The 25020-nt window shown below is 46.2% G+C and overlaps 1 protein-coding gene across 7 annotated transcripts in view; it reads right to left on the reverse strand.

Moving 5' to 3' along the window:
* The window catches only part of Crag (DENN domain-containing protein Crag), a 134260-nt gene that overhangs the window by 54578 nt on the left and 54662 nt on the right, over positions 1–25020 (reverse strand). For 4 of the 7 annotated variants that reach the window (XM_055076958.2, XM_055076959.2, XM_050188744.3 and 1 more), the window contains exons 22-29: positions 17393–17657; positions 16298–16438; positions 14408–14569; positions 13015–13168; positions 4054–4195; positions 2895–3296; positions 2082–2424; positions 981–1166 (exon numbers count right to left, since the gene is read on the reverse strand). In XM_055076958.2, coding sequence (XP_054932933.1) covers positions 981–1166; positions 2082–2424; positions 2895–3296; positions 4054–4195; positions 13015–13168; positions 14408–14569; positions 16298–16438; positions 17393–17657 — 1795 coding nt within the window. The remainder of the gene's footprint in view (positions 1–980; positions 1167–2081; positions 2425–2894; positions 3297–4053; positions 4196–13014; positions 13169–14407; positions 14570–16297; positions 16439–17392; positions 17658–25020) is intronic. The other 3 variants (XM_055076962.2, XM_055076961.2, XM_055076960.2) reach the window with 3 other exon arrangements.

Below are 25020 nucleotides of genomic sequence, written 5' to 3' on the forward strand. Positions count from 1 at the left end.
GTGTAGCAGCTGAAACCGTAACATTACAATCTTTTAGCACACGGCTACCATTACGTTAATGTTACGTGCCAGCTTTGCATGTGGTATCTAAGCCGCCACTTAGCGCAACACAAGCATGGAATGACTTCGCTTGCACGCGCAGAGCTGTCAAGGGGCCAAAGCAGTAGTGGTGGTGTAAATGCTAAAATTTGTGCAGTCCCCGATGCATTGTGCCACACTTATGGGGCTCCTTCAGTACTGTTCGTGTTTATGAACTGTGCTTTCTGCTGATATGTAACGTGTAGCATATTTCTTTCCTGCTTTATGGCCAACTTACTGATACCTCTTTTTGTGTACCTGTCAACTTATCAGTTTGCGCTAGGGTACCTATATGTAGTCATTGGTCTATGCATAAAAACATATGTGCAGTTTTGCAGTAGGTCAGCGGAAAAACAGCAGGAGTGTATGAGGGAGAAGCTGGATTCATCTATGGTTTTCTGCAGACTCGTGACCACTTTGCCGGCCGCCATACGGTTCCATCTGCACTGTAAAAATATTGATTAACTTGCATGCAGCATGAATTCACAGTGAACTAGCGACAGCATGCCGTTTGTAGATGTCCGCGATCACTTGCTTCACACAGCATACACTGCGAATCCAGCATTCCTGCTGGTCTCTGAAACATGGTCGCACCAGGAAACTGAAAAACTTTGTTCCAGGTGGGCATCTCTTGTAGCTGTTAGCACAGTTTATGATGCAGCAATTCATATGCAACATTGCAAAGCTCCACTAACAACCTGACATGGCTCAACTCATGGGCCGGCAGCTGCATTGAGCACGCAAGACACTGCGGTCACTTGCTTCCGCACTGCGGCGCCACCAGCTCATTGCACGTTCCCTCTTTACACACTCATACAAGCAGCTTCCAACTGTTCTGCAAGACAAGATAAGAGCAAGCAACTGTTGATGGAAAGGCTTCTCCAGCCGAAAGTGTCACCCACCTATTGCAGTGTCTGTCATAAGCAAGCTGTCTTCGGGCGCAAGCTCTTCGAAGTTCTCTTCTCCACCATGTCCCATCAAAAGATCCATGCTTGCACGACGGCTGGATTCGAGTGACAGCGAGCTCTCTTGGTCATCATCTTCCAACAGCAGGTGCTCATAGCCACGAGGCAAAGAATATGATGAGCCTGCAAGAATGAACTACCTTCAACTTCTTTCCCAAACACAGCCAGAGAGCCAAAGTTGAGAACAGAGCACATGTCGCAAATCCAAGATCCAAACACTGAAACTTCCCAACCAAACAGCTAAAAATATTAAAAAGTAAAAAAGTAATAAGAGGAGGACCTTTGAGGATGTTTTAGCAGAACTACTGAGAATATAGAAACAAACATGTGATAGCACAAATTCAAATGTGGGGCTGTACACTTTGAATCATCACATTTAGTCACGCTCACTATTCAGTGACGTAGCACTGGGTATGACATTTTGATGCGGCAAAACAATTAAGTAATGTCAGTGCATTTCTACTGTCTAAGTTATCTGGCCAATGCACTTGACAACAACGCAGTGTTAAAATAAAGCGCTGAAAGGGATGGGCATGTCGACCAGCACTATTGTCATATTTGCTGCTGCAGGTGCAGCTGTTTAGCATGCGATGAAAAGGACATTGTCAAAAGTTGACCCACAAAGAATATGGCCCTGAGATCTCCTTTGACTAACACTTCACCACAAGTTCACAGTGCAATGGTATACTGATGTTTGTTCCCCAATAGAGGCACAAATGGTGGCCATCTGTTTTGAAAGAAACACTGTGCAACCTAGACATTTGTGCCACTCAGCTAAATATTCTTCTTTTCCCCAGTCCCTCGCTGGGCAAGCTAATAATAGAATATATATTGACATAAAAGAAATAGCAGAGCAAATGGAACTTAGCCGTGCAGAAGCTGTTACAGAACGACTATATTTTCCTTCAGCAGCCTATGAGATATACTAGTCAAAGGCAAACCAGCAAGATGCCGAAATCACATTGGAAATCTTTGCACAATAGCTACATGAGACAAGAAAGCACAAATTTTACAGTATACTAAGGAAGCAAAGCTAACCTCTTGTGGGAGTGTTGGAGGCCGAAAGCGACTGCTTTATCTCGGTAAACTTGGAGGCCATGGAGTTGGCAGCAAGGCGCAGGCTATCAACCAGATACTCTGAATGACGACTCGACAATCGTGATAGGCCAAAAGTAGATGACTGTGGTGATTGACCACTCGCCAAAGGAGGAGCCTCTCGAGATGATGGTAGGCACTGGGGCGAGTAGCGACGGCCTGGTGAGTAAGGCAAAGTAGACGATCGCGACAAGCCACGTGGATTAGACACAGCAGGACCGTCAACCACCACGGTGGACTCCAGTGGCATGGTGGGTGTGGGGCTTGGTGATGCAGGCGGTGCATCCTGCAGCATGGGGACAAGTTGCAGCATTCCAACATTTTTCAAAAGAACACTAGTGCAAAATGCTGATTAGTCAAGAATGTTGTCGACTGTTCTTAGTGAAGTGAACCTTTTCCATCTTATTCAAATAATGATGCTGCCACCCATACTGTTTCGACCAGTGTAAGGTGGGGTGGTATTCTTGGTCAATCACCTTTGGGATTATGATCCCCTTTGAGTAGCACCCCGCACACCAGCACCTATGGGTGGCCGCATTCCTGGCACAGTGCCAAGCATGCTGTCTTCACACATTGCCAGGCACACTGTGACTCACAGACACCAACGTGCCTGTTGCCACATGTTAAATTTCACAAAAGTGACTGTATCCCCAAGCTTTATTGACTGAGAATGCCGCCCTTGCATGCCCACACAGGAGTGGTGCTCATGCATATTTGTTAGCCTCCTGGAAATTACTACGTACTCTTACGACTGACCTGTTCCACAAGGGATTCCATCTGCGATGATGACCTGGCAGGTGATGACCTCGCTGAACTAGATTTGTGGTTGGAGTGAAAGGTGGAGCTTCTTGTTACAGATGCCATCTTTGAGCCCAAGGAGAACTTGCGGGTCTTGAGCCCAAGTGTAGAGGAGATTGAGGCAGCTGCCCCTGACAGGTCTATCTGCTGCCAGGCATCTCTCAAGGGGCTCAAGGTGGAATTAATGAACTCCTTCGACTGTTCCAGGGTGCGAGCCAGGTTGGCTGGTGAGCCCCCGGTTGAAAAGCGATGCACTGGGGCTGGTCGTGGCATGGACCGAGGTGGGGTGACAACATCCGAGGGACGGCTGCTGGAGACATGTGGAGTTGGGCCAGCGGAGTAATCTTCCTCTTGCTGTTCCTGCCAGAAAAGGGACTCTGATGATGACACAGATGCAAAGCTGGCAATCAAATTTTCTATTTGGCTGTTAACAGCCCAATAATTTGTTTCTTTGATTGCACAGCACAACTTAAGAGAGAGAGCCATAAAACCTTATACATCATCATCAGAGAGCATGAAAAACTCACAATCAGAGAGCAGAGAGCATGAATCAGAGAGCATGAAAAACTCACATGCTGCGGAGCCCTAGTTCTTCTAGCCTACCTGGCCGCCAGATTATCAGTAGCCTTGCAAACAATATCTAAAGGATTAAAGAGCTGGTGACTTGAACCCTGTTCATCTTCAGACTTCCTTATTTAACCACTTCTCTTGACCATAGGCACCACTATAACTCCCAAGTTTAAGGTGCAGATGAGAATTCACCGCAAATAGCAGTATTGGTCAAGGAAATGGGCTGCTCAAGTCCAACTTTATTTCAGTCATGGCATGAAGTTGTGCAAAATAAATATCTGACCTGGAATCAAATAAGCCACTATGTGTTGAGTCTCCTAGCACTGTCTATGAGTTTCCAGGAGCTCTTCCAGTGGCACTGGAGTTCTCTTGCTGAAGTACCAAAGAGTTCTTCCAAGATAAAGTTGCATTATCTGAACGTACTGAGAAGTCAAAGGCCGGCAACTGCTGTTCACACTGAGTTAAAGATAATGAAAGCGTGGCTGGAACCTTGGGTTTTCCTTCTGAAAGTTCTACCATATGCTGTCGCATTTTAAATGTCACTCACCTTGACAAGTGGGCTCTCAGATGGTGCCTCTGGGGTGACTGGCGTTTCAGCAAGGGCAGCCAGATGAGAGTCTCCCTGTCCCAGGGCAGTGTCCTCCCCGCCAAGTGTCCAAGACCTGCCAAGTACACGCAGGTTTCTCCTTCTGTCCCAGTCCAAGCCAGCGGTGCAGAAGCCAGGAAGGCGGTGGAATGACAGTGCAGTGTGGAAAGCAGCAGGGAGGGGAAGAGCAGCCGCATGAGAGAAGAATGTGCACCGTGAGAGGCAGGCAGGCACATAAAGAACAGTGCTGGGGGACAGGGGTGAGCTGTCTAATGCCTTTTGTTTAGTACAGAAGGGTCAGGTGCTATAGTACAAACATTGCAAACAAAGACAGCGCACAGCCCAGTGTCGTGCTCATCTTTCATGTGACGGCCACATAACATTACACTGTTTCGCTGAAAGACAGTGCAAGACTATTGAGAGGAACCTCGTAAAGTGGCTCTGCAGAAAAAAACATTTCTTGAAGCTGCGTGAAAGGAAACAAGCAGAGGCAGCGGGTGTGCAAGCAAGAATAACCAATGACTGCATCACTTTAAGTGGTGAGCACTGTTTATAAGATGTTGTAAAAGAAGAAAGAGAAAATTTAATAAAATTCCCACAGACAATCACTAGCACACAAACAAGCACCTGTCCCAATTAATAGCCAGCAACCAGATTAACTAAGTCCCTAACTTAGTCAGTCTAACTAGGCCACTTCACAAAGGAATTAAATATGCAATATGTGAAGTATGATGTTAATTTCATGTAGCAAATGAAACGAGGTGCACCTTTGTTCAGTGCTTCATCATTCCCCTCTGAAAATCACAAAGGTGCCGCATGGAAAGCAGCAGGAGCAGACGTGTTTCCTTCATAGGGGAGCACTAGTTCTTCATTATTGCCAAAATTTGTGATAAACAGAAAGGCAATGAGAATGGAACAAAGGACAGCAAGCCATTGGTGGAATCTACCTAAACATTTTGGTATGATGCGAGTTTCTCCCCTGAATGAACGAGCATGGCAGCTGTTTCCTTATTACACTGGGTATGCGTGTGTGTATGACCTAGAATTTAGCATAATAGCCAGTGTCACTTGGCATCACAGCAGTAGATGCCTTTAATAGACTAAGCTTCTGGCTTAGAAGAATGCTTTTCATGGAAGAAATTTGTAGCCCTGGAGTGAATAACATGACTGAAATGAAAAATTCAGCATAAAGAGGGCACTTTCTTTTTTGGCTCCTAACGCAACTGCGAAACTAAACATAAATGTGAAAAGTGCAGTGTTCAAGTCGGTGCATACTGGTGGTAAGTGTGACACAGTGATGGAAGTGGCACTCGGTCTTTTGGAACAGTTTCTAGAGCAGAAAAATATTGCAGTTCCGAGCAGAAATATACGCTCTTGGAGAAGAAAAATTTGCTGTTTCAAGCAAGAAAACAATGCTTTGGAGCAGTAACTAACTGCTCTGGTGTAAAGACGAAGCTCTGCATGCACTTAACCAAAAAAGACTGCATAAGTTCATACTTTCTGAAAAATTGTTCTCATTATGTATTATTATAAGATGCAACTCTTTTTCTTCAACATGCTATTTCATTTTAGTATTATGATACAAAAAAATTTAGATAAATGCAGATTTACCCCAATGCGCAGTTAATTCTCCTGTATTCCAATAAATAATTCATTCCTCCCAAGGTGTCATTGGCTTCATTATCCCTTTCATCTGCAATACATTTCCTCTGTTCAAATGTTTCCTCTGCTTAACTTATGTCCAACAAGTTCATACGTACAGCCACCCAATTTAAGGACGCTATCTTTGTTGCTGTCCTCACAGGTATAGATCATAGATGAAATGGCATCTGTGTTGTGTAGCTTGTGCATCCGCATCTACTTCCTTGTCTCATTTTCACATTTCTTTTCCCGGCTACCTAGGCATAATCAAATGTGCCGTACGCACAGGCACGTTAAGCCAGCAGTGCCCTCACAGTTGTGCATCACCATAAATATATAAAATAATTATGTCTTAAATTAACTACACTCAGCAGATGTAAAACACTAATCAAAGGCGTGCAGATAACATTAATGGACCTCAAAGCGCCTGTAAATATATGTCACTTGTAATAGCCAGAAACTATGTGCCACCAAAATGCACACAGTGACAAATAGGCCATCAATAAAGGCAAAAAAATGCAATTCAGCCAACTAGCCGAAGTATCGGTGCAGTTGCAATATGTCTGGTCCTGATCATTTTTTTTCACCCACTCTTCTTTTTCGGACAGCACAGCTGCATTTCCCATAGACACTGGTGGATCCAGAAAGGAAGGGGAGTCCCGGCATCTGCCTGAGATAGGCTCATACACATCTAGGCCGACAAAGCTGAACATTTTTTTTTTCTTTTTCAGGTGGGTGTCGGCGCAGGCATGGCACAATAGATGCGATACACAACACTTTGGCGCAGCACTTAGCAGCATTTCCTTCGCGGCAGAGTTTGGTGCAATTGGAGAAGAAAAATTTGCTGTTTCAAGCAAGAAAACAATGCTCTGGAGCAGTAACTAACTGCTCTGGTGTAAAGAGTCGGCTGGTGGATCTGTCCCACTTCCATCACTGGTGACATCACCAATATTTTGTAAAGTGGAACACTGCACGCATTACTGCAAGTTTCTGACTCATTTGGTTTTACTGACAGGCGCGCAACCATCAAGTTTCCTTGAATACGCTCACATACACACTATGACTGCACTATAGGCATGCACGCTGGTTGCTAGGGTGCAAGTGAGTAGACCAGCAATTCCTCCAATGCGAACTACTACCCAAGTGCCAAATCAGAATATATATATCTCAGTGTATCCACCTTTTTTCTTATTATAAGTACTTATGGAAGCCCATCTGTATTCATGAATAAACAATGCATGTTTACTTACGGAAAATATTTTTTTTGCCAATTTATTGTCACTCTAAAATAATTGTGGTCAATTTTTTTGGAAATTGGTCAGTCTGAAGGTTTTAAATATGCAATAAAAGAATTTACCCTGGGGGGTCGCATTTGGCAAACAAAATTGACCGTCAAATGGTTAAGTGTGGTGCAGTTACAAATGCACAGTAAACCCTCGTTATAACGAAACTACTGGACTGCAAGAAAATTCCACATATAAGTGGTTATTCAATAAAAGTGACTATTCCATAAAAGCTAAGGAAGTATTTATTTATTTCATAGCTGCATCACCTTTGCAGGCATTACAGCAGGGGGGTATATAGAATCCCGACATAAATTGTTTTTCAATTCAAACACACAAAGCCTGGTAAAATTCATCATTAGACTCTATACCTGCAATATTTGACAGAAGAGCATTCCAGACCCTTGTGGTTCAACAAAAAAAAAATGAGTATCGAAAGGCGTCACCTCTAAACGGAAGTTCATAAAGTTTCAAATTATGGTCCCTTCTGCGCAAGATATACAATGGTGGACTCGTAACCTTTCTCTGTCAATGCCTGTTTTAGAATAATATATACTATGAAAAAATTTAGACTAAGGCTCTTTCTTTGGTCCTTCAAATCCTGCCATTAAAGTTTACACTTGCTTTCAGTGGTACTGACGTTTTGTTGTAATTTCCCAATACAAATTTGTGGAGATGCACGACTGTCACATGTCCCCTGATATGTTGTTTTCCCCGCATGCCTCGCGTCTCCTGTAATCCGGCTTCTCCGCGTAGCTTAGTGCCGGCGCAGGTCGGTCTGGTTGCAGTGCATTACGAAAGATGGTGTGAGTGTGGCAGTGCTAGCCCCGCATAACGATGGGGGTGATTGGGCACGACAAGAAGACTGCTCCTTTTTGGCTCGGGGGCGGCAAGCGGCGCAGACGTTCCGCGTGTGTGCTGATCCCTGCTCTGCAAGACCATCTCACGAGGCCTGTAAGAGCAGGACATCGGAATGGACGAATATGATCGTTCGAACACGCCACCGTTCTCGTGACTGCACAAGCGAACGACCAAGCGTTGGTGTCCCAGCATGGGGCGAACATATTCGCTTGCTATCCGGTTGCGGTAAGTCGGACTTCCTAGATTTTTCGCGGGCCTGTCGACATGTTCTGTGTGTTGTGAGTTGGCTAGGATGCATCAGTGTATAAAGGTGTAATAAATGCCCTTGTGATTATCTGCACTACTGCGCTGTTGTCCCTTTGTCCCAAGAGCACGGGGGAGAACCCCACAAAGGTGGACTGCCCTGTTCTGTATTTTTTCAAGTAAATCATAAATCAGCTAACTCACCAGTATAAGGGTCCCAACAAACACACACATGCTCAAGTACCGTACGTATGTGAGTAAAATATAGCCGTTTATTCCGTTTACTAGGTAATCGGCCAAAATTTCGATGTAGGAAGCCCAACTTATGTGCCACCTTTCTTCTTATCTCCTGTACATTCCTGTTCTATCTTAAATCTGAGGTAAATAAAACACCTAAGTATATGCATTCCCTGAACTTGCATAAAGTAATGCTATTTAGTTTCTATTCATATGACTTATATGAATGTTCCCTTGTAAAGGTGCAGTAGAGTTGAAATAGCACAACTCTGCAGAAGTCTAATACGGGTATCATGTGGCGAATTTTCAGTCAAGCTAGATTGGGAAAGACTTTCTAAGTCGCAACTGGCATCTTTATGCAAGCTACAGGAGGGAGCCAATCACGGTCGAGAATTTTGATCCAGATCGGGCTTGATTGCAATCTAAAGTGGCTGTGTGAGACTTGTGCAAGAAACCTGGTCATCATTGTCAGGCTCGCCTAAGTGTGGCCGGGAAAAGCCAGCATGCGCAAAACACTTTCCGATCTCTGCAGATGCCAGCGCTTTCTATGAATAGTTTAGCAAATATATGGTATCAGGTATGTCAATGTTGCAATTCTTGGTGGTGACATATAAGATGATCATGCATTGTAAAAGAGTCTAGTGGTATAGCTTTCGCGTGGTCCCAATAATGCCCTGATCCATAGGTTGCAATATATCATGGTTGTGACGCAACAGTTCTGTGGAAACCTGCAAGGTAACAATTGCCACCTTTGTAGCAATTTGCTACGTTTGGATGGATGTATCATTTTCCCTTTATTAATATCATGATTGTGTTCGCTGGCAGATACTCCTTGCTTTCTTTGCCTCCCGATGAGAACCCACCTGTTGTAGTGTATGTGTGCTTCGGCAACAATTTGTAGAATACAGCCTCGTCTAGATTGTAAATGTATATTTATTCAGTGCTCCTCGGAATCTTGCACGCTGCGGGGACATTTGACTTCTCACTGCGTTCGACCCGATTTATGATTTCGAGCTTCAGGATGAAAGGTGCATTCTGCCATTTCATCATGGTAACAATGCAGAAGGCCCACAAGGTGCGCACACAATGAACCAGAAAAGCAGCGAGACAACTCGTACTTTCGCCATCATGCACGACGAGGGCACAAGAGCCTCTGATTGGCTGTCTAAGCAAGCGCTGCGGGCGGGCCAGGATCATTTTTTGCAGGGGGGTGTCAAAGGCTCGCCCGAGGCAGTGCGGTCATGGTAGGGAGAGCGGTTGGACGGAGCCACGCCGGCGGGTTTCCCCGCAACTGCGAGAGAAAGCCAACTTCTGGGGGCACTTTTCCGCTGCTTGACGTTCAATATTTCGGGAGTCGCTGCTATTTTTGTTCGATGTAAGCGTAATTTTTGCTATATGTACTCATTGTAACTATACCGTGTCCAGAAATTGTTCGACATATAGAATAATTCGATGTAAACGAGTGCGATGTAGAGGGGTTCGACTGTATAAGGCAAAATGTGGACTGGTGCAAGCCTGCTTGGTCCTTAAAAACAGACACAATAGCATACAATCTTCAGCAGCATTTCACAGGATGTCATGCCTGTTTCAAGTGGGAATGTAGCAACAGCAGTGACTGAAATGTTGCATCGCTGTGGTAATTATACTGCTTCTTTTCCCTATATTACTTAGACACATACTCTATCTCGTTACTTTGCAGCGCTGTGGAAACATCTAGACTCCTTAACCAATTGGAAAGGTAAAAGCCTCTTAAGATGCGTTCATTCGTACTGTGCCGTCTGCTCACACTCCTGTCGATCCACGCACTTCAAATCAAAGGGTGGTTTAACAGATGTAATCAATGGTTTGGCACTCTAGCCATAAGCTGCCGATACATGAAAGTGACAGTAAGGCATCACATTATTTATATTAGTCCTCAGTAGTTCCTTGCAGCCTCCTCAGCGAAAAGCAGGGGCGAATGCCCTCTAAATATGTTCACCTGCACCGTGTTGTCTGCATGGCATCTAGTGGGCATTTCCTTGTCACCCTGGCATCTCTGTTATGTTCATAGGCTTACCGGTACAGTGAACGCTCGCTGGCATTTCGGAAAAACCCAGTTCTCTTGATAACTGCATTCACACTTACACTCTTCCCTTTTCTTTTCTGACTGCACCAAACACATTGAGCACTAGGAACCTTGTTTGTTTCTGAAAATGGCAGGGGATGCCCAAAGAGTGGCAGTTTGGGCAAGTTGGTATGTCATGGACTTTTTTAGGCTTGTAGCGCAGCTCAGAAAGAGCAAAAAGGAAGGTGGAAGGGGTAATGAAAGGGAACGGAGAACAGAGTGAGCACTACTCCGTTCACTCTGTTCGTTCCCTTTCCTTACCCCTTCCACCTTCCTTTTTGCTCTTTCTGAGCTGTGCTACATTACCTGATGCCATTTTCCTGAACAGTGGCACACCACCTTGTGACAGCCCTTACTGTGATATTTTAGACCTAAAGCCTTTGGATATGGTTTGTTTTTATCTTTAAAAAGTAAAAGCATATACAAGGACTGTAGTTAGACCCACTGCAAATGCACCAGCCATCTGCTTAACCACAGTACTATGCATACTGAGATATCAACATTTTAGCATACTGTCTCTGCATAAAGTGCTAAAGCACAGTATATTAAATTAATGATCCAGTGAAGAATCAGGCTTTTATAGCATTTTGCATCGCCAATACATCAACAGTGTTATTACTGCGGTTCCACCTGTTAGATAGAAATTAGCATCACTTACGGCTTGATGCTGTCTTTGTAGGCCTAGCAGTATCAAAGCAAACAGTTTGTCTAGATAATAACGACAAAACATACCCAATGCTTTGCCCTCAGTATGAGATGAGGATAAACAATGGCTGATTTTAGCATTTATTTCTTGTTGTTAGGGCGATGAGCAACGAACAAGTGCGAATTTGGATCAAAGCGGGCCGTCTGGGTACACAGTCAGTTACTGGCTGTAGTTTTCACAATAATTCACGGTATACGATGTGCTTGCACATATGGCTTAACATACCTTATATTGCAGTAACACATCACATATCACACAAAACTAAATCTCTTTAATCTCGCCAATAATAGACTGTTAGATCTGGAACAATGTTCAGCTGTGCAAGGATACTGCCTGTGTACACCTCGTACCTTCGAGAGTACTGCAAGTAACTTGCGAGATAGAGTATAGTAGATGCAAAGTGAGCTCCTATGTTAACTACCACTGAACCCCCACTATAATGCTTATAGAAAGTCAGCAAATTTGCATCAAGTAAAGATAGGTGTAGCTTGTTAGATACACTGCAATTTTCAACCGCTTTAGATACAGAAATTAACACATACTTGGCAGTTTGTACAAAATTATTTGCAACCAAACACCTTAGAACCATAAGTTATTCTTCAAAAAAAAAAAAAAGTTAACAAAAGTGCTATCGAACCCCTATTCTTATTAACCCTTTCGCTGTCGGACGTTTCTGGCCGTGACGCACCCCCAGTGTCGGCTTGGTTTCAGGGAACGAGCATAACAGGGAATGAACATAGCAATTTATTTTTTATTATGATTGGTATACAAATAACATAGTCAATGCAATATGCACATTTCAGTGTTCTGCAGCTGTTGTTAGTAAACATCATCATCATCATCAGCCTGACTATAAAATCCGTTCAACATCCGAATCTGACGATGCGGAACCCTCTTCCTCTCATGCGACTTTGTCCGAGTCCGAATCCGAGCTCGGCTCGTATTCTGAATCGGAATTCAGCCACCGCTCCCATGAGCAGACGAAGGTCCCGCGCGCCGAGCCATCCGAAAGTAACCGCGCGCAGGGAGGATGCGCTTTCAGTCGCCCGCGCAACGGAGAGAAATGTGACGTTGCGTGATCAAGAAGACAGAGGGAGATGGAAAAAGGCTAAACAAAGTTCGAAGGGCTTTACGTTTACTGCTGCAAGTCGGAAGCGAGGGTGCGGCGAGAGAGCGAAAGCAGCAATCGAGTCACCCTTCTTGGAGAGGCAACGGCACGTGCGCCTGAACTTGACGCGCCGTAGCAGGCACACCAACAGAAGAAAAATAAAAACCTTCAAACCAGCGGAGATTACAGAACAACCCTTGAACCCATAACCACACGCGCGCGACGCATGATCCAGCGAACGCGGAGCCACCGCGCCACTGAGCAACGAGAAAGTGGGGAGTGGCAGTCGCACCGTACTCTTCAATACATGGACTAACACAGGTCGGAGCGAATATACGAACTTGTAGAAAGAGTCAACAGATGGCATGGCCAATCCAGGAGCGCCTGCTTTGCGCTCAGGCGCGAAATTTTGAACACACGATAGAGAACGTACCGGTACGTCAGTGACACCGTGGGGGGGAAGCGCGATGACGTACCGGTACGTCGGTGACAGCGAAAGGGTTAATTGGAGACAGTCGTCATTGAAACATCTGGTGCGTGCATGCATGCGTGTGTGTGTGTGTACATGTATTTAATCTTCAAAACTCATCCATTATGTTACATTCATGCAAGCGTGGCATGTTTTTCTGCAACTTGCTTAAAAACTGAGCTACCACTAGCAGAGACCTCAGCTCTTTCTTTGTGCAACCCCTGCATGCTTCTGTCCCATGTGATGAGTCCACACCGTAAAGGTACTTGCATGTTATTAGGCCTCCGCTGGTTGGCACGGTCACTTGCGCTATGGTAGCGACGCCGACCACTTTGCAGCCTTTCTGCCATAACGCCATCGTTGCTACGCAGGAAGGCATTTTGCCGCATGGCTTCACTTGTGATGAGGACCCCCGCAGAAGGCACTACACAAAAAAGACATGCACGCGTGAGTTCTGCAAGGATCTGAGCTGCTGAAGGACAAAGGATGGGGAAAAGAACTGTGAGGTTCTTTGCACCAACCACAATAGAGGGGTACCGCTCAGCTGACACTACATATTGATAATAAGCACACAAATGCAGTGTACTCACAATGATCCAAACTTGCTTAATGTAAAATTTTATTTATTCATGCAAATCTCAAAATTTTGATCTGTCCAATATGCTTTCAATACATTTTGAAACTGCATGATTCAAACAAGTCTTTCAGTTAAAACATTCCGGCTTCCCAGGGTGGGCAGAGCACTATACTGCCAAACACACCTGGTGAGAGGACATCCATAGGAAATAGTCAAAATGTGGCCACATTGAATATTCATGCTGCTGCAAATATTGGCGGTAGCCATGTAGTACTACTGATACTATGCAGTCATGATTCTGACAACCCAGATGTGCACATATGAGTGCCCTCTCTCCCCTGTAACCCCTAGCAGTCAGTAAGCCATTTACCTTTGCACATTATCTTAAAATGAAGCTTTCTTTGCCTATGAATAAACATGAATAGACTATGAACAAAAAAGATATTACTCTTCGCAAATGGTGTACTTACACGTAATGTGCAGCCAGTACCTAAATATAATCAAGAAAGCAGAACTGCACATCACAAAAATGAATGTTTTCTGCCTAATTACTTCTTCTTACTACATAGGTTTTCAAGATTGTGGATAACAAAAGTGCAATAGAATAGAAATATGACAACACAGATAACAAGAATAAGAAAGGTGGGAAGAAGGAGCCAACCAACTTGCTTCAAAATGAAATCTGTGAACACTGGATGCGTGATGAAACAAAAAAAAAAAAGCAGCGGCTCTAATGTTGTTATTCTTTTTTGCAGTTTGCATTCATTTGCACACTAATGAGTACTGTAAGCTTACCACATAGCAACAAGTAAACTTTTAACAGAATGCTTTCAATTAAGTTGTTGAACTGTCATGCATGAGTAATCTGTTTATGTCATACTATAAATATAACATTTAATTAAATGTAACACAATAAAATATTTTATTTGTGAGCATATTCACTCTATGGTTCATACAGTGTATTACCCTTACACCGGGTTTGATGGCATAGCATTCTAGACTGGCATGAAATCCTTTGTGGATGAACAGCTCAAACAAACAGCAAACGGGATGTAGGAAAAACAACACATTCCAATGATGAGGTACCTATAGCATCTGTCAACGATGATGCGCTTCCAAGAGCTCCGACCGAACCACGGATCAAGCTGTTAACCCGATTCCTGAATCGGTCCGACTCGGTGAAGTCCAGTTCCTCGAAGCGCATGCTTTGTACAACAGCACCACTCCTCCTTTGCCTCTGCTGGGGAGCTGCAATGACAGTTTGTAGAAAATGCCCATTTCATAAATGAATGCTATCTGAATTATGAACATGGTTTTCTTCCAATAGGTCAACTAAGTTCATGTAGCACTTCATGTAGGCTTCCTAAACCAAGATAGAGGTTCACAGGAAGATGGAGGCCTGAAGTGATTACCAGTGGTAGAACAAGAAATGTCGCTAAAGTCAATGTTTCAACAAGAGGACTTGTCTACATCAGGGCAACATTCCATGTTCGACCAATGTTAATGCAGGCTTGAGCTTCTAGGTATGTTACCCTGTAGGAGAGTTCAGCCATCAGTGCATTCTTAATAGTGATACATATGGTGGCACAGTGAACCACTGTGCCACTGTGTTTACAATAATTTCTTTACGCTTCCTACGTCTTGCCTAGTGCAAGGTGCTTTTGGCCCATTCTGATTGATGAACATTCACTTATACAAGGCATTGACCAGCATAGTCTTGTTACACCATGAAGCAGCAGTTCTAAGAAGTGTGATGACAAGAAAAATTCAGTAGAACCCGTCTCCTGATGACAGTCAGCGGCAATGCACTTTGCATTGAGTCAATATAGCGACACGACGTATTGCCACCATCAGAATGAGTTATGCATGAGGCGTATACTGCAGCAAAACTCCTCTTTTGTGCTTCCCTAAGAACACTCAGCAGCATCTAGCAGTGCTGCTGCAAAGCCTGTGTGTGGCTTCTGAAATGCATGGCACGCCAGCGAGTACGAACACTGCGAAATGTGTCATGTGGCAGCTAGACTTCTCTCTCAGGCTTCTTTCTAAACACACTGCACCCTCCAGTGGTGCTGATGAGAAGTTCACACATGGCCTCCGAGATGAGAGTGTGAACGCTGAAAATTGTTCCCTCACTTGCTGCACACCCAATGTCATGTACAAAGTGACCCAAGTTGACAAGAGTTTCATTGAAGAGCGGCACATACTCAATACACTCATGGCACAGCTCGCTAAAACATTGGTGTGAAAGACGTTCATTGAAAAGCAGCACATACCCAGTACACTTGTAATGCAGTCTGCTAAAGCGTTGGGTTGCTGTCCTTGAGGAACCCATGTAACGTGGGTTCGATTCTGCCCAGCATCAGAGAAATTTAAAGGATCTTTTTTTTTGTCATTGTAGAGCAGCACACACCTACTGGCAAATATCCAGTGACCCAAGGTGGCATCAAAGAGGTTCATTGAAGGCCAGCACAGACCGCCCGGCCCATACTTAGTGCTCCAAGTCGGCACCAAGGAGTTCATTAAACAGTGGTAAATACTCAGTTCCGCAACTACGGTGACCCATATCGGTGGAAAGAAGGTTCACTGAAGAGTGGCACCTATGTACACATTGTGATATGCTCAATCATTCAAGTTGGTCTAGGAGTTGGTATCGAACCTTGTTCCCTCAGCATGGCAGCCCGATGCTCTAACCATTCGACCATGGACTAAACAGTGACCCAGGTTGGCAGGGAAATAGATATAAACATACATAGAAACACACACAGATAGCCCCCCCCCCCCCCCCCCCCCCCCCCCCCCCATGAAGTTCATGAAGTACCCTAAGAATGTGAATGCATTAACAAGCAGTGAAAGTGTCTGTGACAACATTAACAAGGGAATGCACTTTTTATGAGAGATATCCACATTCCCAAAAATTTTGAGGAAATTCAGTGATGCTCTGGAGTTGCTGCCAATACGGAAAAGGTCAGGGCTTGCCTATTCTCTCCCTGCTTGGCTGAGGAACAACCGGCAGCTCCTGCCACGACGCCTTGGCTGTCTCGTCCTGGCTGGTCGAGCCATAACCCGCATCTGACTGGTCTCCTGCAGCAGTGTGAACCCTCGGCTTGGCCACTGCATCTACATCCAGCAACAACTCCCCGGTCAGTCTACAGACTTGTGACAAGGGCAAGGGGGTCAAGAGTACCGCATTGGCATGAATGTAATGTGAAGACCAATATATAATGCAAGCTTAGATACCATCTTTTTAGAATAGTGGAATGGGCGATTACTACAAGGCATGCCTGCACCCACCACAACATTTGCACTTGTGGCACTATGCAGGCGCACATTGTAGTAAAATATGAGCCCCTTTAAGAGGCACGATGGGGAAATTTGTTATGCAAAAAGCTCACATCACATTTGTAAGAAACATCACTGAGTGTCCCAGACACAAAAGCACCCAAATATTAATAATAGTGCTTTGCAAGGTCATCTCTGACAAAGCTTTTTTGACTGGCTAGTCTGAGTTGGCCAAAAACATCATAAATGACTCCAGAGCTAGTAATATGAAACTTTATATGCAGAGTGACTCTTCAATATTAATGTAGTGTTAACAGCTCTTAGCAAAGGCAGCTGTTGGAAAATGTTATCAAACATGTTTAAAAAGTGTTGTCCAATAGCAACTAGGGCACCAATGAATCAAACGATGACCAAAGCTAGCATCAACAAACCTAAGCACTGTTAGCAGAGCAATGATTTCAGAAAGAAAACAGCAGCCTCAACATGAGTCAGACTTTAGTTATTGTAGACGCATGATTTTTTCTTCAGCACAGTAAGATCAGACCAAAAATGTAAAAATGAAGTGAAGTTCCGCATAGATGGAAGCTGAATGCAATGTGAAAGAATTCTGGCAATAGATACAAGCTAAATATGACTGCACAGTCCTGCTTAACGGTCCCCTGTCCTCTACACTGTCAAGCATCAGTGCTGGTAACATGCTTGCATGGTTGAGAAGTTGGAGGCACAGGCTGAGCAGCATTTGGTCACAACTTTCATGCGACAAAGCAGATGAGAAATGGGTCACATTCTAACCAGAGCTGGACCGGTCATCTGTCTTAGTGAGCAGCTCAGGCAGCAGCTCTGGAGTCACAGCCATTGGGTCAAGCTGGGGCCGCAGGGTCTCCTCGAGACTGGTGCGGCTGCTGCCCGCACTACGTGGGGCATCAGGTACTGTACAGCCCAGAGACCCCTGGGACCGCCGCAGAGCACGTTTGAACTGAGACACGGCTAGCACGACGTTGCGCAGCTTGGCCCAATGAGCACTGTCCCCTGTGGGCCATGCACACTCCAAGACTGCCTGCAAGAGAAGTGCCAGACAGGGTGAAGTGGTGGCAAGAGAAAAGCTTCAATGAAACAAAGGTCTCATAGATTCCAAGAAATGATGTAGCCGAGGATAATATTGTTACATTGCAGAAGTCCCAAATAAACATGTATTTACAATATTTACAAGAGACAACAATGCATAAACAAGATGGCTGTCAAGACTGATTCCACCTCTACACGTCAAATTATCTTCTTCTGACTGGCGCCACTCTTGGTTGCCCGTGACATAACCTCACCTGTAAAGGCGCCATCTCGGTGCTAACTATAAGGGACGTTGACTCGCAGCAAAGTGAGGCTTCAGCCGGAACACATGCACAAAATCCGTGAGGACACACGAGTCCAGCGGAGCAATCTCATAGTTCACGTTGCCAAGCTGATGCAATATCATGTTGGGCCCTGTGTAGCGCAGCAGAAGCTTTTCAGACAAGCCGACGCGGCAACATGGTGTCCATAGGAAGACAATGGAGCCATGAGAAAATTGAACGTCCCGATGTCGGCTGTCGTACCGGATCTTCTGTGCGGCCTTAGATGAGAGCCGGCAATCTGGCATGCCGTGCGAGCCCGGGCGAAGACAACTTGAGCATATTCAGTGGGAGTGTTCGTTGAGGAAGGAAGCAGTGTGTCAAAAGGCAAAAAAGGGTGGCGGCCGAACAGAAGGTAAAAGGGGTGGAAAGCTAGCAGTCTTGTGACGAGATGAATTATAGATCAAGAATGATGAAGGGTAACGCGCTGTCTCAATCACTGTGGCTGTCAGAAACATACATAGACAACATTTCTGTCAACATGCAATTTAGCCACTCCGTCAGTCTGTTTGTCTGCGGGTGGCAGGCGGTGAAAAGCTTGTACTCGGCAGAACAGGTGCGAAGTAGGTCTTCAACTACTCGGGACAAGAAGGTGTGGCCACGATAAGTGAGGAGCTGCCGAGGTGCACCGTGATGGAGGATGTGGGGAGCACACGCGCCCATCTTCCCCCGCGCCGTCGCGTCGAGAGCCGGCATAGACGGGGGAGAGGCGCACTATGCCCTCTCCCGATTCTCCCTCGCGACGCGCACGCGCCCTTCCTCCCCGACTCGCGGGCAGGCAGCTGACGGGCGAGGAGGACATTCCCCTCGCCCAGCTAAAAAGGTACAAAACAGCGCGACCGGGGGAGACCCTCCCTCTCTGAGGCCGGACACATAACCTGCCGGACTGGAGTACCTGCTGCTACCCGTGAGTGACCACGTTGCCTGACTATCCCGGGCAACGAGGCCAGCCTATTTATTATATATTACGGAGAGGACGTCCCTCTGCGAGTGTTCGCTATTGCTAATAGCAATAAACGTTGTTACCGTTGACACCGCTGGTTGCCTTATTCGTCCGAACCCGGCGTAGCCGCGATTCCCGCGCTACGGGTTGGGAGTACCACGAAGCGACTGCGTGGGGCTAGATCCGGAGCTCGCCTTCAGCCCTAGCCGCACGCAGAGTGGAACCCCCACAAGGATGACATCATGTAAAAGGAAATCTGCCACCTCCGTTGCACAGCTTGTGCGCAAAGCTCACGTGATCAAGTACCAGATCACATAATCAGTCGCGACAATGACCCGCTTATTCCAGATTTCGACATCGGAAAAGGGCTGAGAAGAACAATACTGATGCAAAAGAATGGTTCTGAGAGCACATCGATGGGGTGAAGGTGTCCAGCAGGCAGCACAGCGTGTTTTTTGCGGCGCTGATAGGGTGCACAGGCTACAATGTAGTGGTGCACAGAGCGTTACAGGTCTGGCCAGTAGAAGCGGCGCCGTACACGGCCATAAGTACGCGAAACGCCGAGGTGGCCTGCACTAGGGGCGTGATGCAACTGCTCAAGAACTGATGTCCAGAGATGGCGTGGTACGAGTAAAAATTCTGGTCCTGCAGGGCATAGGCTACGACAGTAGAGAATGTTGTCGTGGAGCACGAACATACGTAGCGTGGGCTCCGAATGTCCAGGATTGAGACAATCAATGAGAACACGTAAGCAGTCATCACGCTGTTGTTCAGTGCGAATGTCGTGCAGATGAGAAATGGCCAAGATGCAAGAGTCGGAGTCATGCGCATCATATTCAGGGCGGTCAACAGGATGACGGGAGAGGCAGACGGCATCCTTGTGCAACGAGTGCTGGGACACTGACACCACAGACTAAAATGTCCATCAAGTTCTGTTTGGTCGGCAAAGTGATCAGAGGGTTTTGCGGTTGAGTTGTCAATGCAGTGTCACCTCTGGGAGCTGTATTGCTTAGTTTTCTGGATACCTGCGTCGGGGCTTCATTGGGGATGGTGGGCTCCAATGAGCCTGCAGTGATAGGGATGATGGTCAGCAAGCTAGTGGCGAACGGGACTGGTAACATCGTAAGGATGACGAGGGGCGGTTCCAAGGAGCACGAGCGTCATTGTTTGGCTGTTGCAGTGCCAATGGAGGCTGGTAATGATGCTCGCTTTGTTTGGGGTGATAATAACTGGTGAATGGCAGTCGCAGAGGGGAGGAGACAGTACAATTGTTACAATGGCGAGCAATGTGACTGATGCGCCGGCAGGCAAAACAGATGGGCCGATTATCTGCGGTTTGCCACTTGGCTGGGTTTTGGTAGCGTGCAGGATACCGCGGACCAGTTGATGCACCTGGAGCATGAGACATCTGTGAAGCATCAAGGGCACATACAGAAAGAACTCAAAAATTAGCGAGTTCTTTGCGGACTATTGCCTGCACGAATGGCCTTGTAAGCAAGTTGTTCGGCTCACTGGGGCAGGAAAAAAAAGCTACAGGAGCCATGGCTTCAAGTTTTCACAGCACAATCCGCGTCAGGTCATCTGATGATGTTCGCTGGACTCCCAGCCTGTCGTCACAAGAGGTTGTCGCAGCTGTGTTCGGCAGACGTGCGAACGGCATTGCAATTCGGCGGCTCTTGATGCTCAATGATGTCCTATACAGTTTCACAATTTTTGCGCATGAGCAGGTTGAAAGCATCGGCAGCGATCTTCTTCAGTACATGCCCAACCTTGTCTGACTCACCCATATAGCATTCGGCCTTATGGTACAGAGCCAGCACGTCCTGGATGTAAGAGATGTGTGATTCTGTGAACGTCTGGCCGCAGGTCGTTAGTTCTTTCTTACTGCTGCTCTTCCACCCGGCGGGACGGCCAAACAGGTCCCTCAGCTTCTGTTTGCATTGTCCCAGTCGTTAAGCTCTTCCTCATGGTTGTCATACCACACCTTTACCGTGCCTTGTAAGTAGAAGACCAAGTTAGTCAACATAATCGTCGAATCCTATTTGTTATAGGCACTCACATGTTCATACGTGGCGATTCAGTCTTCCATGTCGAAGTGGTTGGTGCCACAGAACGTGCCTGGATCCTGCTGCTGAGCCAGCACAACCATCAGGGTTGCAGGCGTTGAGGTGGTCCGCACCTGTTTCGTCTGTCATGTTGTCCAGTCTGAAGTGACGACCACTGCAGAGCTCCGTTGTTGTTTCTCATGAGCACCCAGCACCTCTCACCAATTTGTTAAGTTTTAGAGGTCACATATAAAGGTGTATTTATGATATTTACAAGAGACAACTTTGCATAAACAAGATGGCTGACGAGACCGATTCCACCTCTACACGTCAAATCGTCTTCTTCTGGCTGGCGCCACTCTTGGTTGCGCCGTAACAATATTGTTGCAGACCACTATTTGTTGACAAAGAGGCCAGTGATCTTAAGACGACGACAATTTGAAACTAGTGCAGGCTGTTGCCTTTCAGCCAAGTGCAACATATCCGTTTGATAATATTCTTGTATATAGCTTCTGGTCTGCATCTTGCATTGTAACATGTTTGGTGGAGATGGATGTCTTCCCACGTAACAATATTGAAGTCACCCAACTAATGTTTCTCCACCAAACAATGCTGTTGTAATACATTTATTAACATTTGACCCACTCTCCTACTTAATGCTCTAGGGCCTGGTGGTTAAATAAATAAATAACAAATAAATAAAGTTAAAGTCTGGTTCTAAACTCCTTATAGCCTACCCATAGCCTAAGTCCAAACAGCCACAAACAGTTGAACCTTAGAAGAGCAGCGAGTTAGGCAAGTTGGTTCAGGTTAACGTTAAGTTATTGATGGGACCCTTACATAGCAATTAACTGCCCCAAGCTTGAAAAGATTCAATGCCTTGACTCAAGATTTATACTTAATAAATACCGCCACATCTATTCCCCAACCCAGCTGTGCGAACAAGCTCAACTGCTAGCTCTTGAAGCGAGAACCAGATATGAAAGATTGAAATTCCTGTAACTTATTATCCACAACTACATTAGGATAAACAAATCAGAGCATTTTGAAATCACAACTAACGAAACATCCAGACATCGCCACAGTAAGTTTATTCCATTACCGGTTTTAAGAAATGACTGCTTTAAGTTCAGTTATTTTACCCACACTTGCAAACGTTGGAACACTCTCCCAGACTCCGCTGTTTCATTTTCCACATTGACCGAACACCTTCATAATATTGAGAATATTTTGTTTGCTACTGACACCGAGCAGTAGGACTGTATTGCCTGTGTGAACTTACATTTTTTAGCCTTTATGATGTTTTGTTGTTTTCTTTTGAGCCAAGAGATTGTACTTTCCAACATCCCTACGTCCATTTATTTTCAGTTAATTATCTGCCCATCTTTGCATATTGTACTTTATATTACAGTCGAACCTCGATATATCGAACAGCGCGGTGATCGCAAAATAGTTCGATATAGCCAGAATTCGATATATAAAATCACGCAGAAAACGCATCAGAAACTAGTGCAAATCAATCAATGAACCAATCGTGGCGCAATAGATACTCACATGAAGCTTCAAACAAAGTATTTATTTAGTTAGCTGAAAGTACTGAAGCAGCGTAGCCTGCTTCATATTAGCAACCACGTGCATGACCACGGCGTCCTCAACATAGTCCAAACGGTCCACAAGAGACAGTCCAGTGCCTTCTATTGCGCCGCAGTAGCGGCGTACAACAGCCAAAGCAGCTACAGCCTCAGTTGCAGTCGGGAGCGGGGCAACATCAGCGCTTGCTGGATCAGCCTCGGCAGCGTCTTCGTTTGGCCGCTCAGCAGTCACTTCTGCCGCGATCTCCACGTCTGTTAACTCCGCCACTGTTTCGGTGCTGTCGTCACCGCCAACGAAGTCCGCAATGCACATGATGTGTGGCTCAGCATGGACAAAGCGCTCCAACTGGCTCCACGGCCGCCTCGATCACGCGTGCACAGCGGGGGCAAGCCTCGCCGTGCGCGCGTGATCGAGGCGGCTTGCCCCGCCGTGCGCGCATAGGTGCGCGCGTGATCGAGGCGGCCGTGCTGGCTCCAAGCCGCCGCGTGTGTACGCCGCTACGTTCAAATGGCGCCCTCGGCGCAACCGATGTGGGCAGCTGTCGTACGCAGCAGTCTGGAACGCCGATCGCGCCGCCGCTATCTTCGAGAGTGTTGTGGGAAAGCTCGCCTCCTGTCAACAGAGCGCACTTGGTCTGGGGCGGCGGAGTTCGATATATCCATTTTACATCCGGCCCCGTTCGAAATAAAGAATTAAAAATGCATGCGATTTTCCATGTGATATAGAAATTGTTCGATATACGCAATAATTCAATATATCCGTGTTCGATATATCGAGGTTTGACTGTATGTTCAAATTTGTTCTCTCCCACTACTGTTATAGTCCCTGTGAGACTGACATTATCAATAAATGAAAGGAAAGAAAAGCCTCGTGTTTATCGTCTTGCTTCATTCTTATCCTTTGCGCAGCCGCTAATCGTGAACGCTGGTATAAGCGAAGCCGCACTGGCCATGAAAATATCTTCATTATATCTGATATTCGTTATAAGCTGACATGCAGATATTGGTGAAAAGAATCACGATCAGGTCTATGCCATAGAAATTCAAGTGGGGTGCCTTTGAGTCTCCTTCTGATTTTGATGACCCGTCGACATCTTGCAGTGCCGATACAAGATAAGGGAACAAAAGTAAATTACACTCTCTCTGAACCACCAAGCATAGACAACCATGCGATTCATGTTATCGAGGGAGAGCGACCCATTGGCTTCCCGACTGTGGTCCAACAAGCCAAGCCACTGGCCAGAATGTGCATGCTGCCAACAGACTTTTCAGACACAGAGGGTACTAGACATGGGTCCGTACTCTGCTACTACTGCTGTCAGTCTGTAGCCTGTGCGTCTGATCTCCCACTTAATTGCCAATAAAGTCTACGAGTGCGACATGTTGACAGTGAGCTCCCCATGACCGCTTTCATCAGCCACTCTGCAGTCTTCACCTGCCGCCCCTTCGTCTAGGTTTCATGCCAGTTGACACGATGGCAACTTTGCTCATGGCTGCCACGAGGCAGTGGTTTGCTGAGCAATGCTTCCGGTGGTGTGCTTAGAACATGCATCTTATGGGCCAAGTGCACTGCCGATCTAAGCACATTCTAGCAGTCATCATCATTTTCATCGGCCGCATTTTCTTTATGGCGCGCTCAGGCGCGTGCCTCGTGCCGCAAGGTTAGAAAGAAAGGGAAGAAGAATGAAAAAGAGCTTCTTCGGCCCCTGCCATCGGTCCAAACGATTCTCAGGTATTTCGCTTGCTGACTCCCACATTGTTGTAGTGGACCTAATCTCAATCCCTATGACGTGGTGACCAGGACAAGATCGTATGGTGAGCATGTCATGATCGAGGCCACGAATGAGAGACCGACGACCAGTGCAAAGGGCCTCGCCACAGTGTAGATTACCTGCCGTCCTTTTTGCCACACAATCCTGCAGCCCGGGTTACTCAAGTGGAGGCCATCTTTGACCTTTGGCCCATTATCTCACAACGCACGAGGTTCCTCCATGCTGTCTCGGCACTATCTACAGAGGTCATTGAGGAGTTCCAAGACATTGTAAACGCGCCCCATGACGTCACCCCCTACAACCACTTCAAAATGACGGTGCTGCAATGCAAGTCCGTGTCCGTGCGCAGGCACCTCCAGCAGCTTCTCAAGGAAGAGGAGCTCGGTGACCATTGACTGTCAGAACTTCTACGCCGTATGCGGCGGCTTCTCAGTGACTGTAGGCTGGATGCAAATAGACCGCTGCTGATGAACAGTTCCTTCAGCGCCTGCTGCAGAATCTGGTGGTCACCTTGGCTATCACACCAGAAGGCATGTTTCTCGACAATGTTGCCAAGCAGGCCGACCGCATCGCTGACTATTCAGCAAGATGTGCTGTGGCAACAACAACCATTCCAGTGTCGCACCTTGAAGATCGGTAGTCTCACCTTGAGCAAATGATTGACGAACTTTCCGAGACCACTA

This window comes from Dermacentor andersoni, chromosome 2, assembly GCF_023375885.2.
Source record: "Dermacentor andersoni chromosome 2, qqDerAnde1_hic_scaffold, whole genome shotgun sequence".
Taxonomy (NCBI): Eukaryota; Metazoa; Arthropoda; class Arachnida; order Ixodida; family Ixodidae; genus Dermacentor; species Dermacentor andersoni.